The sequence below is a fragment of the Podarcis melisellensis genome (assembly GCF_964234715.1).
Source record: "Podarcis melisellensis genome assembly, chromosome: 5".
Lineage (NCBI taxonomy): Eukaryota > Metazoa > Chordata > Lepidosauria > Squamata > Lacertidae > Podarcis > Podarcis melisellensis.
Genome location: NC_138537.1, coordinates 82,418,746 through 82,435,673, shown reverse-complemented (window position 1 = coordinate 82,435,673; position 16,928 = coordinate 82,418,746). Strand labels below are relative to the sequence as shown.

At 41.4% G+C, this 16,928-nt stretch overlaps 1 protein-coding gene and 1 long non-coding RNA gene across 23 annotated transcripts in view; one reads left to right on the top strand and one right to left on the bottom strand.

Moving 5' to 3' along the window:
• KCNMA1 (potassium calcium-activated channel subfamily M alpha 1) overlaps window positions 1-16,928 on the bottom strand; it is a 547,562-nt gene that overhangs the window by 41,894 nt on the left and 488,740 nt on the right. For all 15 annotated transcript variants that reach the window (XM_081913468.1, XM_081913470.1, XM_081913472.1 and 12 more), the window contains one exon: window positions 15,361-15,553. In XM_081913468.1, the coding sequence (XP_081769594.1) occupies window positions 15,361-15,553 (193 nt within the window). The remainder of the gene's footprint in view (window positions 1-15,360; window positions 15,554-16,928) is intronic.
• LOC309371193 overlaps window positions 1-16,928 on the top strand; it is a 98,976-nt gene that overhangs the window by 55,945 nt on the left and 26,103 nt on the right. For 3 of the 8 annotated variants that reach the window (XR_014168871.1, XR_014168873.1, XR_014168874.1), the window contains exon 6: window positions 11,399-11,476. This is a non-coding gene — a long non-coding RNA (uncharacterized lncRNA). Of the gene's footprint in view, window positions 1-6,972; window positions 8,129-11,398; window positions 11,477-13,724; window positions 13,773-15,487; window positions 15,588-16,928 lie in introns of those variants that run through there. The other 5 variants (XR_014168872.1, XR_014168875.1, XR_014168876.1 and 2 more) reach the window with 4 other exon arrangements.

The following is a 16,928-nucleotide window of genomic DNA, read 5'->3' as shown; positions in this document are numbered from 1 at the left end:
CCATACAAATATTACAGTATTTTTCGCTCTATAGGACGCGCCGGACCATAGGAGGGAGAATGGGGGGGGAACTCCCCCTCTGCTCAGCACCCATTCAGCGAAGCAGCAGGAGAAACGGAGCCCCTTCCATTTCTCCTCCCGCTTCGCTGAAGGGGCACTGCGCAGCTCTCCCTCTCTACTGAAGCCAGGAGAGTCTTGCTCTCCCGGCTTCAGCAAAAGGAACCCGAAACCTTTGGAGCGCAGCGCGAGGTCCCCCTGTGCTCCAAAGGCTTCAGGTGGTTATCCCTGAAGCCTGGAGAGTGAGAGGGGTCGGTGCGCACCGACCCCTCTCGCTCTCCAGGCTTCAGCGAAAGCAACGCGAAGCCTCCGGAGCGCGGAGGGAGCGCTCCCTCTGCGCTTCGGAGGCTTTGCGTTGCTATTGCTGAAGCCAAGGAGCCTGCATTCACTCCATAGGATGCACATACATTTCCCCTTAATTTTTGGAGGGGGAAAAGTGTGTCCTATAGAGCGAAAAATATGGTATCTCTGTAGATCTGTAGTTGGCAGTGCTTTTCCAGTTATGCTGTTAAGATGACACAGCCTACCAGAAGGAAGGACTCATTTGTGCATAATCAGTGTAATGAACAGGGGGGACACAGCACCCTGGGCTGTGAAGGGCTTCAGCTCAGTGGTAAGGCTCCTGCTTTGAACAAAGCAGGCCAGCTCAATCCCTAGCATCCCCTGGTAAAGCAGGGGGAGATCCCAGTCTGAAATCCTGGAAAACTGCTGCCTGTCAATGTAGCTGGACCCATGGTATAAGGCAGCTCCCTGGGTTCCTATGGCAACATTTCAGGCTTGGGGGAGGGAGACTGGGCTCTTTGGAAATCAGGCAGGCACCTTCAATGTACTCTTTTCGGTGCCTGCTAAAAGCATGTTTGTTTAGGCAAGCCTATCCAGACCAGTAGAATGTCGACAAGCATTTTAATATGGTCTTCAGCTTACCATTTTAAATATCCCACCCCCTACATTTCAAACAGCTGTTTTCAAATGCTTTTTACTGATAGTTTCATTCTTGCTGAAAACCACTTTGAGGTTTTATTGCAATCAAGTGGTGTATAAATCTTGTGAAGCAAGCACCCAGAGCATCTCCATGCAGCAAGAATGGCAGTGAAGGATCAGAGCGCTGCAGTTGGACATGGAGCAAAGTAATGCTAAAAATGACTATAAGAGCTGTTCGACAGTGGAATGGACTCTGTTGGAAGGCAGTGGTCTGTCCTTGGAGGTTTTTAAGCAGAGGTTGGATGGCCATCTGCCATGGATACTTTAGTTGAGATTCCTTCATTGCAGGGGGTTGGACTAGATGATCCTGTGATTCTGAGTCTGTCTTAAGATTCTTGGAAAACACACACACACACTACGAATTTTCTGTATTCCCTCTAATAACTACAACTTGTGGACCTTTGATAACCATAAAATGCAGCATATTAATAAGGCATTTAAAATACAAAAGAATGACTCAAAGCGAGTCACCCATCATATACCTAAAGTTATATTCCTTCACAGTGGCCACAAGGAAGTCACCCATCATGATAATCTAAACTGTAGTGTAAGATCTTTGAAATTTATATTTTACCCATTATAAGTAAGCATAAGGGCAATTGGGGGGCAGGGAGGAGCCACCAGCCTCAGTCACTTTCAGAGTAAGCAACCGTGTGCTGGGGAAGCTCAAGCCTGTGAGATGTAATATTATACACACACACACACACACACACACACACGTGTGTGTGTGTGTGTGTGTGTGTGTGTGTGTGCAAAAGACACAGTTATCTTCCATTGAATAAAACAGAACAAACCATTGAAAAATTCAGTGGAACTAGAATCAGTCAGCTAAAACAGCTCTGGAATTCCATCTAAGATGAAGGTCACAGCTGATTAAGGAGATCATCTAAGAAATTTCCAAGGAAGATACAAGAGTTTATCTTCACCTAGTGAAATTTCCCAGGAGGGTTCTGAACATCCTTAGACTGTCATTAGATTTCACTATCACCTAAAATGAATTTCGAAGTGAATTTGGAGAGTCATCCTGGGGAGAAATTTTTAAGGCAAGCCAGAAACAGCATAATTTTGCAGTAGGTTTCTCCACACTGATTGCTATTGCAAAAGTAAATGTAAACTGAAGCCACTTGGAGAAATGTAGGTGTCTCTTTAAACCGAAATATGCTTCACAGTTGATTTACTATGGCCACAGATGATGTGAATAAATCAATTTGTTTTAATGTTACTAAAAATGCAACATTTCCCTCCTAAGTAATAATACGAACTTCTTGCATAATAAAAAAACATCCCTCCCCACCAGGTTGCCTTTTTGTTAACTAGCTGCAAAGCTCGGACTTGGGTTCCCGTTACTGGCCACGTTGCCATTCACATGTGCCCTCTCCAAAACTCACCCAAAGATTAAAGGTGTATTTAACACAAGCCAACTATGCTCAGTAACAAAATACCTTATTCTGGCGCCATTAAAAGTCATTAAAGAAGCATCTTGAACTAGCTTTGAGTAACTCTCTTAGGCTGCAATCCTAGACACACTTACTCAAGAGTAAGTACCACTGCAATTGATGCTACTTACTTCTGCATACACAGGTTTCTCCGCCTTGCTATTATATCTGCACAACCTTGTGAGTTAGATGAGGCTTACAGATAGTGATGGCCCCAGGAACACCAAAATAGCTTCATGGCTGAGTAGGGATTTCAATTTTTTTGCTCAAAAATGGGAGGAATGTTGGAGTTATTATTAAGTATTAATAAATAACCACAACAAATCTATTCTGTGCTTGCTTTAATTAAATCTTGAATTTATCCCAATCATGATCATCTGAACTGCCGTAAATCGTAAATTACTTTTGATCCCCTCCATCTGAAATGTCACACCTGGTCTTACAGTGAATGTAGCATAGTCAGACCTACAACAACACAACTTGCTTACAATGCATGAAACTTGGGATTATTTTTATGGTTTAGGGTAGGCGTTGGAGGAGAGCAGGGCTCTCGTGCCCTTACAAGATATGTGCCTTTTGCAGTATGGAACCACAATTTTAGGGAATGCTCCACCTGTTGATATTATGTCTGTTGGGCTTCTTATTACTTGTGTGTGACCCCTGGTTTTTGTGTGTTCCACTGCCACCTGAGAAAGAAGGTACAGATTTGCATGCCACATAAAGTATACATAAATGTTAGGCAAATACTGTACGTGTCTTCTTTGGCGAATGCAGCAGAAGACCCAATCTACATACAGTATAGTGGGCCCAGTAAAGCCTTTTGGCACCCCTGCCCACACCTGGTATCAGTGCAACGTCAGGTCTAGGGCAGATACATGTTGCTTTGCCAAAATGGCCTTGTGGGCCAAATGGGGAGGCCTAGCAGACTTAACAGTGGGCCAGATATTCCCCATGCCAGCTATAAAAGAATTTAGAATCGACCAGCATTTGGACAGTGCACTAAACGAATGCCACATGGATGGGATGCCATGCAACATCACTGTCAGTTGTGCACTAAAATATTAACATGGACACAACAAAACCCTAGCCCTTTGTTCCTCCCATTATACATTGGGAACATCTTGAAGTTAACATTCCTTTGGAGGCACAACCTTCTAAGCCAAAGAGAAAACACTGTATTTTTAAATTCATGAACTTTCCTAAAGTAATTGCCTAAATGCACATAAATAACCATTTATTAAACAAACAATATGTGCCAAAACAAGGAAATATCCTGGAATTATGCTCGGGAGGCTGCCGGCTATCAGCCATAACATCAAACCTCTCTCATAATCCTGTAATATATTATCGATATGTTCCATTTTGTCGAAGCTATCTTCATAATCAAGATACTATCACAGCCGCTGTGGGCATTGAAACTATTTTTAATTTTAATTTAAAGAGCAATTAAAGAAAGACAATGGATACACAAGATAATAAAGTAAGTGATTAGCGGCATGCAAACGACACAGGCTTAATGATAATACCTAGTCCTATTCTCTAAAGGGCCTGTCGAGAGAACCCTCTTCTTACTCGGGGGTTGTTCAGCTAATGTGCCTCAACCTACAATTACAACATTGCTGACACCATTAACCACTGAAACAACATCACTTCGTGAAACCCTTGTTGTCTCATTAAAATGTAAAGGGTCAGGTAATTTGCCAGCTTTGTAGGTCTAGTTTTGTTGTTGATAATTAGCAAGCATTACCCAGAATAGGCTCCCACTGGGAACCAGTGAAACTTTGTGAAATATTAAAGAGGAAACTCTCTGCATTTTATTGAAAACTGAAAAGATTTGCAGCCAGCTGTGACAATAGCTAGACTTCTGAAAATATGAATTGGTACTGTGCTAAAGCCCAGCATTAATGAAATGTGTGTCAATTTTAGTTGTAAAGATAATGCTGATGAATCAGGTCTAAATGTGACTTGTCTGCCTAAACATAGGCAGGTTATAGATCGACCCCCCCCCCAAGAATGACTTACTTAGAGGTCTCACTGTATTGAACAGCACAAAGCCACATCCCTATATTCACATAGAAGTAAATTCCATCAGATGCAGCACTCTTACTTCCAAGTCAAGGTATTTAGTAGTGTTAGATGGAGAGTTTATGCCTCTGTGTGATTTAGCTGCATTTGTTAAAACAAGGAGATTGAGAGAGAACGTCTTGGAATTCCCGGTCCTCCTTTTATTATAACTTTCCTCCCATCATTTTAAAACAGCTCCAATAACATTTACCATCAGTTAATATGTTGTCTGGGAACTGAGCAGTGTCCTGTTCTTTAAATGGATCTTTTGGAACATAAACCACATTCCAATAAAAAGTGAACAGAAAATTATGAATTCATTAAAACCACTTTGGTATCTTTGGTACTACATATAATATTTATATTCCAAATCCTGTAAAAATATGCTTTAATATCTTTAGGCAACTATAAGGGCTTAAATATTTATAAAATGGCTAAAGATAAAGCATAGCCCTCTTATTCCGACATACAGATGATGTAAGGCATGCAATCAAAGACAATAACACTTTCAACCCATTTGTCATCTTAAAGGAGCCTCTCGACTTCAGTTCCCTTGTGAGCCATCTGCATGAGAATTGTTGCCTGCACGGGGCACTCCAGAGGAGTTTGCTCCTTAAAAACTACCAAGAGTGCTATACTTCACATAAAACAGGGTTTTCGGAAAACGGAGACAAAACTATAAATTTGCAGGCAAAACAGCTCCGGGAGGGGCTTCAAAATACTGCTGTATTTATCTCTGGGACATCTGGGAAACAGGAAGCATTTTGATTTAATATTTCATAACACACAGGCAATTGCTTCCTTGCCTGGTATATAATTAATGCTCATAAAGAGAGGGTGTGTGTGTGTGTGTGTGTGTGTGTGTGTGTGTGTGTGTTTTGTTTTGTTTTATTTCTCAGTATCAGGATATATATATATATATATATATATATATATATATATATATATATGCACACACCTGCATATTAAAAGGTTTTGCTTTCCTTTTGAAATGCAGAACAACAAATAATAATACAAAGGAGCCATAATTTGTTTCTCTGCTACTATTATTTATGTTTGCAGTTAATGTATACCACCATATGCTTAGCAGTAGATTATATCCCTCCTCTACCCATTTTCAGCTCGTTCATTTGGCCAGAGCTGGCTTGACTTTAATTAGGATCAGAGAGGCTGTGGTGGCAGATGAGAAAGGTGTCTCTAACTGAACCAGCTATTTTCATAAAAGCCCATCTGTTTTCAGGACCCTTGGTTCTCTTCTCCTCCACACAACTAAAGCAGTGCAGAAACCGTGTGGCCACCCTGTTAGCCGAGGAGCCAGCCGCAGCCATGCGCATTCCCTTCCCTCCGACATTTGTGTTTCTCTTCACACAGGGTATGAAACTCACTTCATACTGCCATTTTAGATTCTTGGTTAACAGAAACTCGGCTTAACGTAAATGCTGGCTAAAGACTAATCCACTGTTAAATGGGGAAGGTGGATTCCCCAGGAGTCTGGTGGTTGGATCCCAGTCTGGAAGCTAGCATGAAGTGGCCCATTCTGCCATGTTGAGAGCAGCTCTCCCCTCTATCTACTTTTTCAAAAGCTAGGCCTTAAAGGCCTTAAAGAAAGGCATCTCGGCACTATGTCCCCCCACCCCTGGCTACTTTTGCTGAAGTTAACTCTGCCTTGTTACTGCTTACAAGGCTTTCCCTGGCTTACAGTGGTACCTCGGGTTAAGTACTTAATTTGTTTCGGAGGTCTGTTCTTAACCTGAAACTGTTCTTAACCTGAAGCACCACTTTAGCTAATAGGGCCTCCTGCTGCTGCTGCGCTCTTGCTGCACAATTTCTGTTCTCATCCTGAAGCAAAGTTCTTAACCCGAGGCAATATTTTTGGGTTAGCGGAGTCTAACCTGAAGCGAATGTAACCCGAAGTAGCACTGTATTGTTCAATTCTGTGTTGTAAGCTAAGAGAGGCATGGCTAATCCACTTGTGTTTGGCACACCACCTATCATGCATTTATGCCAAGAGTTCTGCAGTAACTGTGGTAGTGATGCCATGAGGTCAAATAATCTATTTAAAAAAAACCCGACAGCTTCCACTGCCCACAAACCATACCATTAGAGCACATTTAAAGCACAGTCCCCACCAAAGAATATAGGGTAGTTTATCCCTCACAAAGCTGCAATTCCCAGCACCTTTCTACAACAGCACCTAGGATTGGGAGGGGTGTGTGTGATATGCTATGGAAATGATGTCAGGGTTGCTGTGTTGTCTGTTTAAACTGGTATAATTTTATTGTCAACTTCACTGCTGGGACTGCATAGGATCTCAACTACACTATGCCAATATTACACTGCTGGTGCTAGAGTCACTGCTGGCATAGGTTTGTCTAACCCCAAACTCATTTTCTATTTTTCTCTATTTATTTACTTTTACACCATCTTGTCACAGGTCCCATTACAAAAATTGAAAATGGACCTCGCAACAAGATCACTTATGTGGCTAAAATACAGTTCCCAGGAGAAACTCCCATAAGTTGAAGTCATTCAGAAAACCGTTCTCTGAACATTGCAAGGCTGAACTACACCTGAACTGTTACGTTGCAATCTGTCTTATAATGCCTTTGGAAAAAATGTTACTGCTCTGTCTCTCTTTCTCCTCCCACTCAGCTTCAGAACTGTTCAAAGCCATAAGGTGTTTTTATTGTCTGAGAATCAGTTTTTAATGACATGCATTGTTCTTATTATGCAGTATTCAAAATCACAGCTTAAATCATTAGATGATAAAATAAAATTATTGGACTGAATATTCAGAGTTATGACTCAGAGGCAAATCCATCACATAAAGGCAATTATTATACTTAACTGTTTAGGAATTTATACAAATAAATTTATACTTATTTATACATATAAATTCCTAAACAGTTATGTATAATAATTGCCTTTATGTGTTTGGCAAGAAGCTACCATGCACACTCTGTTTCAATTGAGGTGTTTGTGTGATGTTTTGGATTTGGTCTGTTGTGGCAAGTATCAGCAGGTTTGAGGAGAAGCAAAGACACATAAGAAATTTAAAGAGGGAATACAAAAAAATGAAAAGTGGTCAGCACTATATTTTTGACAACATTATTCTGCAGTGCATACAATATACTTCAAACTTTCCGTTTCCTAGTATTGTAGCATCTGATAAACAAGAAATTTTATCATATACTGATAACTGCTTTCCCTAAAAATTGTTGACCATGCAGGCATGGCCAGCACCGATTGAGAGTGATGTATCAAATGATACCTGCACATATGGATGGGCCACCAGGCATATTTACAATATAGATGGAATGTGTATGTCCCTTCAAACTCAGTTATCTTCACAAAGAGTCAGTTCACACATGTTGTTGCCGGCAATTAAGTATACAGGAATCAACTAAGGGACAAGTGTGTGAATCAGGCCTAAGCCTCCCTTTGGCTGTGAAAATTTAGAGCAGAGTAAAAGGCCTGGCCTTGCCCACTTAAGAAATGGCAAGGATGGCAAAAATCAAGGATGCTGATTCTGTGGAAAGGACTCACACACCTGCATGCAGTTTGAATCAACATAAACTTCCATTGTGGACAAATGGCTCCCACATGTTTGCAGTTGGGGTATTTGTATGCTTTTGAGCAGGGGGGAAAACAGCCAGGGGAAAAGGGTTAAGTAGATCCTTTCCCCCCCACTAATGACCATGGCTGTCAACTTTTCCCTTTTCTTGCGAGGAATCCTATTCGGAATAAGGGAATTTCCCTTTAAAAAAGGGAAACGTTGACAGCTATGCTAATGACTGTGACCTCCCATAGCTGCGTTTCATTTTTAAAAATCCTGCGTAAAACAAACATGCAACTGTGTGGCGTGTGTATTTTCAGTTTAAGTGCAATTATCTTTACTGGAACATTGCCTTTTTCTCAAGATTGCTCAAACTAGAACCTGTTGGAAAGCTACATTGTTTATTGTGTATTGTTTAAAAACCTATTTTCAGTTTTTTCCAGTTTTAAAAACTATTATTTGCTGTTTGTATTATGTTTGAAAATCATCTTGAGAGACATTTAAAAGGCAATACATTATTATTATTATTATTATTATTATTATTATTATTATTATTATTATTATCTTGGTAACTGACTGATTCTGGGCCATGTTTTCTATCTACAAAATCTATAGTTAAAGCAGATAACTATTTGGAGCAAATGTCGAAGGCCACCAGCAATCCTCGCAGTTCCCAATGTTCTGCTGTCCCTCATAAATCAGCAAAGAAAATGCTTCAACAGTCCAATCTGTGGATACTCAGCTCTTCTATTGAATGTTGCTCATTAACTTTTGAAATAATTAGCCACTTAAAAACACACACAACCTATTTATTAGTCTTTGGGACCCTGCTTCTCAAACATGTTACAAAGGGGCCCCCCTTAATGAAGTGATTTTAAATAGGAGATGGGACTGTATGTTTTAAATTTGCTTAGTTGATCTTCTCAGTTTCAAAGGTGTTCATTCCTTAACGCTCATTTGAAAAGCCTGAAGAAACCCTGTTGTTCTTTATAAAACATCTTTGAAATGACTATTTGGCTTTGACAATGATTTACCGCCTCAGAATAAACTGTTAAGATTATAAACAGCTGTTGAAACAGTTGATGGCAACCCAGCTAACTTTGGGCTGGTTTAACAGAGGTGAAACTGACAAATTATGGTTGGGACAGATTCCCTCACTATCATACAAGAATATAATGTACCCAGCAATCCATATAAAAGCAGTTTAACTTGTCAGGGTGCACATACAGGCACACCTCTGCCTTCATTTAGCCAAAAAAAGGGGGCGAGTATAAACAAGCAGAGGAGGGTGAGTAACCAGGCAGGGGCAGGAAAACTGTTTCCACTGGAATTTTAAGTAAAGTCAAAGCAAGAAGACAATTTCTTTGACGTTCCTCAGTGAAACATCTAAAGAATATCCAAAGCCAAAAAACTCTGATACCAGTTCACCAGTTCAGTCTATGCAATGCTTTTTAGAATCATTAAATGCTTCAAACCTGGGGACGTGGGTGGCGCTGTGGGTTAAACCACAGAGCCTAGGATTTGCCGATCAGAAGGTCGGCGGTTCGAATCCCCATAACGGGGTGAGCTCCCGTTGATCGGTCCCTGCTCCTGCCAACCTAGCAGTTCGAAAGCACGTCAAAGTGCAAGTAGATAAACAGATACCGCTCTGGTGGGAAGGTAAACGGTGTTTCCATGTGCTGCTCTGGTTCGCCAGAAGCGGCTTAGTCATGCTGGCCACACGCCCCGGAAGCTGTACACCGGTTCCCTCGGCCAATAAAGCGAGATGAGCGCCGCAACCCCAGAGTCGGTCACGACTGGACCTAATGGTCAGGGGTCCCTTTACCCTTTACCTTTAATGCTTCAAACCTAGAGAAAATCTTCTAAATACTTGGAACAAATATTCTCAGATTTTGATATTTCATTGAAAATAGCACATTTAGTGCAGCCAAATTACTGCGAAATATTCACACTTAACACCAGTGTTATTTGAATGCTATTTGGCACTCATTTGATCCCTCTCTTAGTGGCCACTTCTGGACACCATGTCCCTCCTCCTTTGCCTTCACAATCTTCAGCTTAGTTTGCCCACTACTCTTTGTTTACAAGTTGCTATGGCGTCCTCACATCCGGTGACCTCACATCACAATGACATGTTGTGATGTAATTGGCAAAAAAAATGCAGGCAAGGGAGGAGGAAGGAAATGGTATTCAGAACAGCATCAGAACTATTTTAATCCTGCAGCCAGGCAAGCAAGAGTTATTATCAGAGCTCAAGGACTCATTCCAGCCAGGCGAAAACACTCAAGAAGAATACTGGTAGGGGTACAGACTGGGGAGTGGGTGGTGTGGGGAGAAGCCCCAGGGCCAGGCAGAGCAGCTTGGAATTGCATTTGGCCCATGAGTCTGAGTGTCCTCGGCCCGTGTGACACCCAAGATAAGAGAACAATCTCCAGACAGGTGTTTTGTTTTTATTGAAAAGCAGCCTTTGAAGATATGACCGAAAGCAGGAGTGGAGAGGTTGATTAACCATTCAGCTCCTTGCTCAGTCAAAATCCATCTCTCCCTATGTCCTTCTTGCTCATTAGAAGGCTGGGGTGGGATCCTGTATTTCCGTATCTTTCTCTCCTGCAGCTGGGCCAGGTGATTTGGAATAGATAAGTGGCAGGAGACATGCTCTCTCCCCAAAAACCTCCCACAAAAAAAGTATACAGCTTTACATATGCTAATTTATAAATAAATATATAAACAAATAAAAAGGTGCATATTATTAAATGATGACTGTAATTGAAATAGGATACATCCAATACAATAGTGGGGAGGGCTGTGAGCAGGTACAGCAGCTAACTGGGCAAACTTCAATGTCCCTGTTCTCAACTTCTTAGGGGTCTTTATCTTTTATGTGGGCTTGGACCAGGCAGATTCCTTTCAAATAGGAACTGTCTTCTGTAGACTAGGAGACTCTGTCGCTGCACCCCCCCCCCCTTTATTCTGCTTAAAGCGGCAGCCTCCCAGGGCAGCTGTTCCATAAAAGAAAAACTCTTGGGAGACTGTTGATGTATCTCCAATGTAACATTGAGTTTGTCCCTTAGAAAAAGTGGTGAAGAGCTAGAGGGAAGGCCGGGTGCAATAGGATTTGAGGAAACAAAACAAGGACAGCACACTGAGATTCGATAGCAAGGGACAGAAATTAACCACTAGCTCTGCTGCTTCATTCTGATACTGATGTATTGTCAGTGAAAATTTGGCATGCGATATAACCTATCAGGTGGACTGCTTGGCTCATCAACTCATTTGAGTTTGATCTCTCTGTCTATATTTGTAGATGTACACGTGAGTAAACTCTCAGGTTCATATGGCCAGAGAACTGCAACCAATGTTATTCTTTACAGAAAACAAGCAGGTGAAGCTTTTCTAGGTTCTGTCTAAAAATATTTATGGGTGTCAATCTGCTGTTAAAAGCATAGAAGCCTGGACAGAAAGAATAAGGAGGTGGCGGCCCTACATGGTCACTGCCACTGCTTTTGGTGCAATTTCAGCTTCCCTGCATTTCAAAGCAGAAAGCTATGCCTAGCGATGGGTCAGGGTTTGTACCAAATGATGTGAATTGAAATGTTTTCCCAGGATAAATAATGCACAAACTTTTAAGCAAAAGTAAAGTGACAGCCGGCTCTGTAAATAAAAGCACTTAGTCGCCAGTAAGGAGCTGCAAAGTGGAGGCACTCTTTGCTGATCAGCAGAAATAGGATCACCATATATATATATATTGCCGCCGCCGCCACTGTACTTCCTGTATATTAAGGACAGGATCTGTGGGGAGGGGGGAGCTCTTCTGAGCAAGCCCCCCCATTGACATTAATATTCAACCGGGGCTTGCGCAGAAGGGCTTTTTGCTGGGTTCTACACTAAAACTGCATCTCACAGAGAAAACTGTCACTCCAAATACAATTTGCAGCAAAGTTTATGCCACCCCTTTGATCTAATTGCTTTTGACAATGTGAACCGTGGTATTTAAGATCCTTCAAGAAAATCTACTGTTCTGTTGTGAAAGCACAATAACGAGATCAGAAGTAGTGCACACGTAAGTGGCACAAACCTCCATGAAGCTAAGCGTTTCCTTACTGGGTACTTTGGAATTTTAAAGAGTAAGTATCTCAGCACCATTCCCACTCAGAGCCAAATGGCTTACTGCTTGTTCCCAACTTTGAGTATGAACTATTGCCCAGGCCCTCTTAAAAACCGTGACCTAGGAACAGATTGTCTGTAGATCAACAGAACAGTCTGTTTCTGGCCTCTCTCAGTTCCACATATAAATCAAGTTAGGTATTACAGTGAAGTTTATAAATTCAAAGCATCTGTATGAAAATTCATATTTAAATATAACTTTTCACTCAACGCACTGTCCTGAATTTGTTTTCTCCCAAAGTCAATATTTCTTAATTGTTTATTGTAAGATATGTAGTTTTGTACATTGGTTTAAGTGGAGAACTGCATCAAAATGTGAAATCCGAAAGTTAATTGTGTTCTGATCGGCACTTTAGCCTAGAGGTGCAAATCAGGCTGGTCACAAAGAATCAATTCCTCAAGCATTCCTAATGTTGAAGTGGTATGTATAGATAACAGGGCATGGCTGCAATATCAACGAATCACCCATATATTCAATCAAGACAAAATAATAGGATTTGAAAAAGAAGAATCAAAATTACAGAAACAAAATTCTAAAAAGAATATATCCAAAATGTATAACCTGTTATTAGAGTGGGATTTAAAGGACGAAGAGGTGTAGGAGGTCATGACTGAAAGACCTACATTGGCTCCCAGTACGTTTCCGAGCACAATTCAAAGTGTTGGTGCTGACCTTTGAAGCCCTAAACGACCTCAGTCCACTATACCTGAAGGAGCGTCTCTACCTCCATCGTTCTGCCTGGACACTGAGGTCCAGCACTGAGGGGCTGCTGGTGGTTCCCTCGCTGCGAGAAGCCAAGTTACAGGGAACCAGGCACAGGGCCTTCTCGGTAGTGGCACCCACCCTGTGGAACGCCCTCCCACCAGATGTCAAAGAGAAAAACAACTATCAGACTTTTAGAAAAAACAAAAAAAATCCTTCCAGTAGCACCTTAAAGACCAACTAAGTTAGTTCTTGGTATGAGCTTTCGTGTGCATGCAGATACACTGAAACAGAAGTTTCCAGACCCTTCTATATAGTGAGAAGGTGGGGAGGGGTATTACTCAGAAGGGTGGTGGGAATGGGTGATTTGCAGATAGCTGTGATGAGCCTGTTGCCGACTCTTAAGGACTGCAATAGGTCTTACAGGAAAAAGCAAGGGGTAAGAAGGTGAAAAGTGGCTTTGTCATGTATAATGAGATAAGAATCCAATGTCTTTGTTCAGGCCAGGTTTGCAGCCCTCTTTAGGGAAGCTTTTAATGTTTAACAGACTACTGTATTTTAATACTTTGTTGGAAGCTGCCCAGAGTGGCCGGGTTATAAATAAATTATTATTATTATTATTATTATTATTATTATTATTATTATTTGATGGTGATGTTGGTGTCTTTTCAAAACACATATTTTCCCCCCACACATTATGAGGATGTTGCAGTTATGGACGGACTATGCCCCTCTATGCCTCTGCAATTATATTTTCTCCTAGGCCCCTTTTATAGATGTGTTGGTGGCTGCTCATAACACAGCAGAATGGGTAAGAAGTTTTCCTTATGTGGTTTTGGCACATATACCAATGCAAATTCCTCTGGGTGGAGGGAAAGGGTTCTAATCTGCCCAAGCCTCATACAGGGTGTGGTTCCTTCTATACAATTACATTGTGAACAGCCTCTCAGTGGGACTGCAGGATATAGGAACCAGGAAGTAGAATAAATAAGGTTGCACACAGCAGTATTGGCCTTTGCTACTGTGCTGCATAGATATTCTCTCCATAAGCAACATTGTTTTGAATATAAAAGTGGGATGTTGAAAGCAATAACAATTACTGTGTACGTTTACTATTGTTGGTGTCTCATCAAAACTTCAATTATTATATCCACTTCTGATATATTATATCAGTCTGAGCCTTATATATTTGGGTTTGCTTCTGGAGTGTTAGCAGAGAGTGGAGATAGTTATATATATATATATATATATATATATATGCTTTCGTAGATTTTCACGGGTACAGGAATGCAGGTTTTGGTGTCCTCGGGTGTCTTCCCGTGTAAAAGTTGGGGTGTCTAGGCGACGTTTCGACGAGGTCTCACTCGTCATCTTCAGGCTGGTGCAGGCACCAGCCTGAAGATGACGAGTGAGACCTCGTCGAAACGTCGCCTAGACACCCCAACTTTTACACGGGAAGACACCCGAGGACACCAAAACCTGCATATATATATATATATATATATAAAATTTCATAGGATGGAAAGCAGAGGTAACTTCGAGGCAGAGTTGGTAATAACAAAAACACATATAAAAGAAATGCACAAAATACAGAGATTTTTACTTGTTTTGCATAATTCTTATTGGTTTGCTTTTTTCTGTGTTGCAATAATGAGATCTGATAGGTAGCGCACAGGAAATGCCCAGTCTTATTTGTGCATTATAATTTTATAGGGTGTTAGTTTTGCTTTCATAAGTGTTTTTATCCAACCTTGGGAAAGCATTGGTGAATAGTGTGGGGGTCAAAAACAAAGGACTGCCTTCATGTAGAAATCATGTAGAATTGTAGATAAATTGTGAGAATCTTCATGTGCATTCTATGAAGCCAAACTTTCCATTCTTTCCCCCTTTTCTCTCTCTTTCCCCCCTGCCTTTAAAAAGTATTATCATTATTTAAAAGGTGTTATTATTGTGCCGTGTGGCACTTGGCTGCTATCTTGCGGACAAAGCAAACACCCTTGTCAGAGAACATTTGCAATTATCCCATTTTGCATCCAGCGTGAGGACAAGCCACCTCTGGCTATGTGATGTGTAGCAATGTGACTTCATTGCTATAAACTTGGAGGCTGCAGAATGCTACAGATTTAGCAATCACCCATCTGAGAGTGAAATGAAATAAAATTCTACCACTCAGTCAATTTTCGCTCCCTTGCTAGGATTGCCAAAACTTGCCTTTGTGTATGTGTGCAAACAGTGTGGTGTTGCGACCGTCCCTTAAAAACCCATCATACCAATCAGCAGGTTTAACTGTCAAGCAAGCTGATGTAAGGTCCCTTTGAATTACTGAGTGAGGGATATTCTTCCTGCCAGGTCCTGTCCCCTGTAGGCACTATAGAGAAGTATTATAGGGCAGTTCTTACCTTGGGAATTAGCCTGCAAGACCCCAATGCTGTCATCAAACTGCATAGACTTGATGTTGAGTGACGCCAAGATGCATTCCTTGTCCTGCAGCGAAGTATCATCAATATTATTCTGATTGGCTGACAGGATTACGCACATGTCGCAGAGGTTGATGTTGACAGCCCTTAAATCAGCTCGACTTAATGGTGTACCCTTCGGCAGAGAGAGAGAGAGAGAGGAAAAGGGGAGGGAGTTGGAGGAAGAAATGGGAAAAAACAAATTAAATACTGAGAAGGAGCTTTGGGAAATTATTTAACAAGTATCTTTTTTATGCTCTGACATTAAGCTGGTCTAACTATGTGCCAGGGAATAGAAGGAATGTGCTAATCTAAAGGGTAGTTGGTGCTGATGGCAGCATTTTAGCGTTAAGTCTCAATACTCAGTCAAGCTATTACTAACAAACAAGAAGCAGGAACGTTGCCAGAGCTCTGCATCTTGTCTGCAGCTCAGAATTGCCTTGATTTCAGTCAGCCTTGTGTGGCAAGTTCTTGCCTTCCAAGCATAGCAAGGGGTGTGTTCCAGTATCTGGAATATTGGGCCATGCTAAACCTGGGGGGGGAGAATGCTCTGCACACACAAATGCAAGGAAAACACACACTAGGTGAAGCAATACCCAGCAAAGTGTAATTCTAGTCATCCCCCGCCCCACGTACTTCAAACAAACTGTCATTTAAAATGGTCTGATTGAACCATTTAAAAAGAAAACGGAATTGTCTCAGTGCCTATTCTTCTGGGAGCAAAATTACCCATAGGAATGTAGCAACATTTTGTAATGTAATTGTCTTATGGATGTGTATAAGTTTCGGACTGATGTTTACTTGGGAATAAGGGATGCTCAAAACCATTGTGGCTCCTGTGAGACAGCCACTGAAATGCATTTATTGTTCCAAGTGGCAGACATCCATTTTTTGACGGGCCTTTCCTGATGCAATGACATATGCATGCATATGAACCACAGCAAGGGGCCAAATGCCAGCCACTTGATGCATGATCAAATGTCAGTGTTTCTGAGGGGGCTTCCACTCGGCAGGCTATAATGTATGCCAGTGTATAGTGTTTACAGTCTAGCATGATTTCCTTCTTAGCCACAGTGGTGTGCAAATGTTGCATGGATGAGGGTCGATGGCCAACACAGATCTGAAAATGTGACATGATTTGCCCTGGATGCAGCACAGGAATGTGCATTTAGACATGCCCAGCATTTTGGAGAAACGAGGCATGATAGAGCGATACATTAGTAATTATTAGTTGCCTTGTGTTTTGGGACAGCGAGGTCACTCGTGATAGCTGCAGCTTTGAAAAGTAACAAGCAACTTGGATAGACAAGCTGGATTTAAAGCCTTGTTACTTTTAGGCACAAAAGAAGAAATAAAAGAAAACAGACAATATTAATGCAAAGCATTTGATGTGGAAATCATGCAATTCTCTTACTGCTTTGCACCTTGTTTGCTGGGTGTAAACAGCAACCTAATAGAAATTTGCACTATCGTTAGCAGTCAGGCATAAATGGCAACACCAAGTAGTGAAG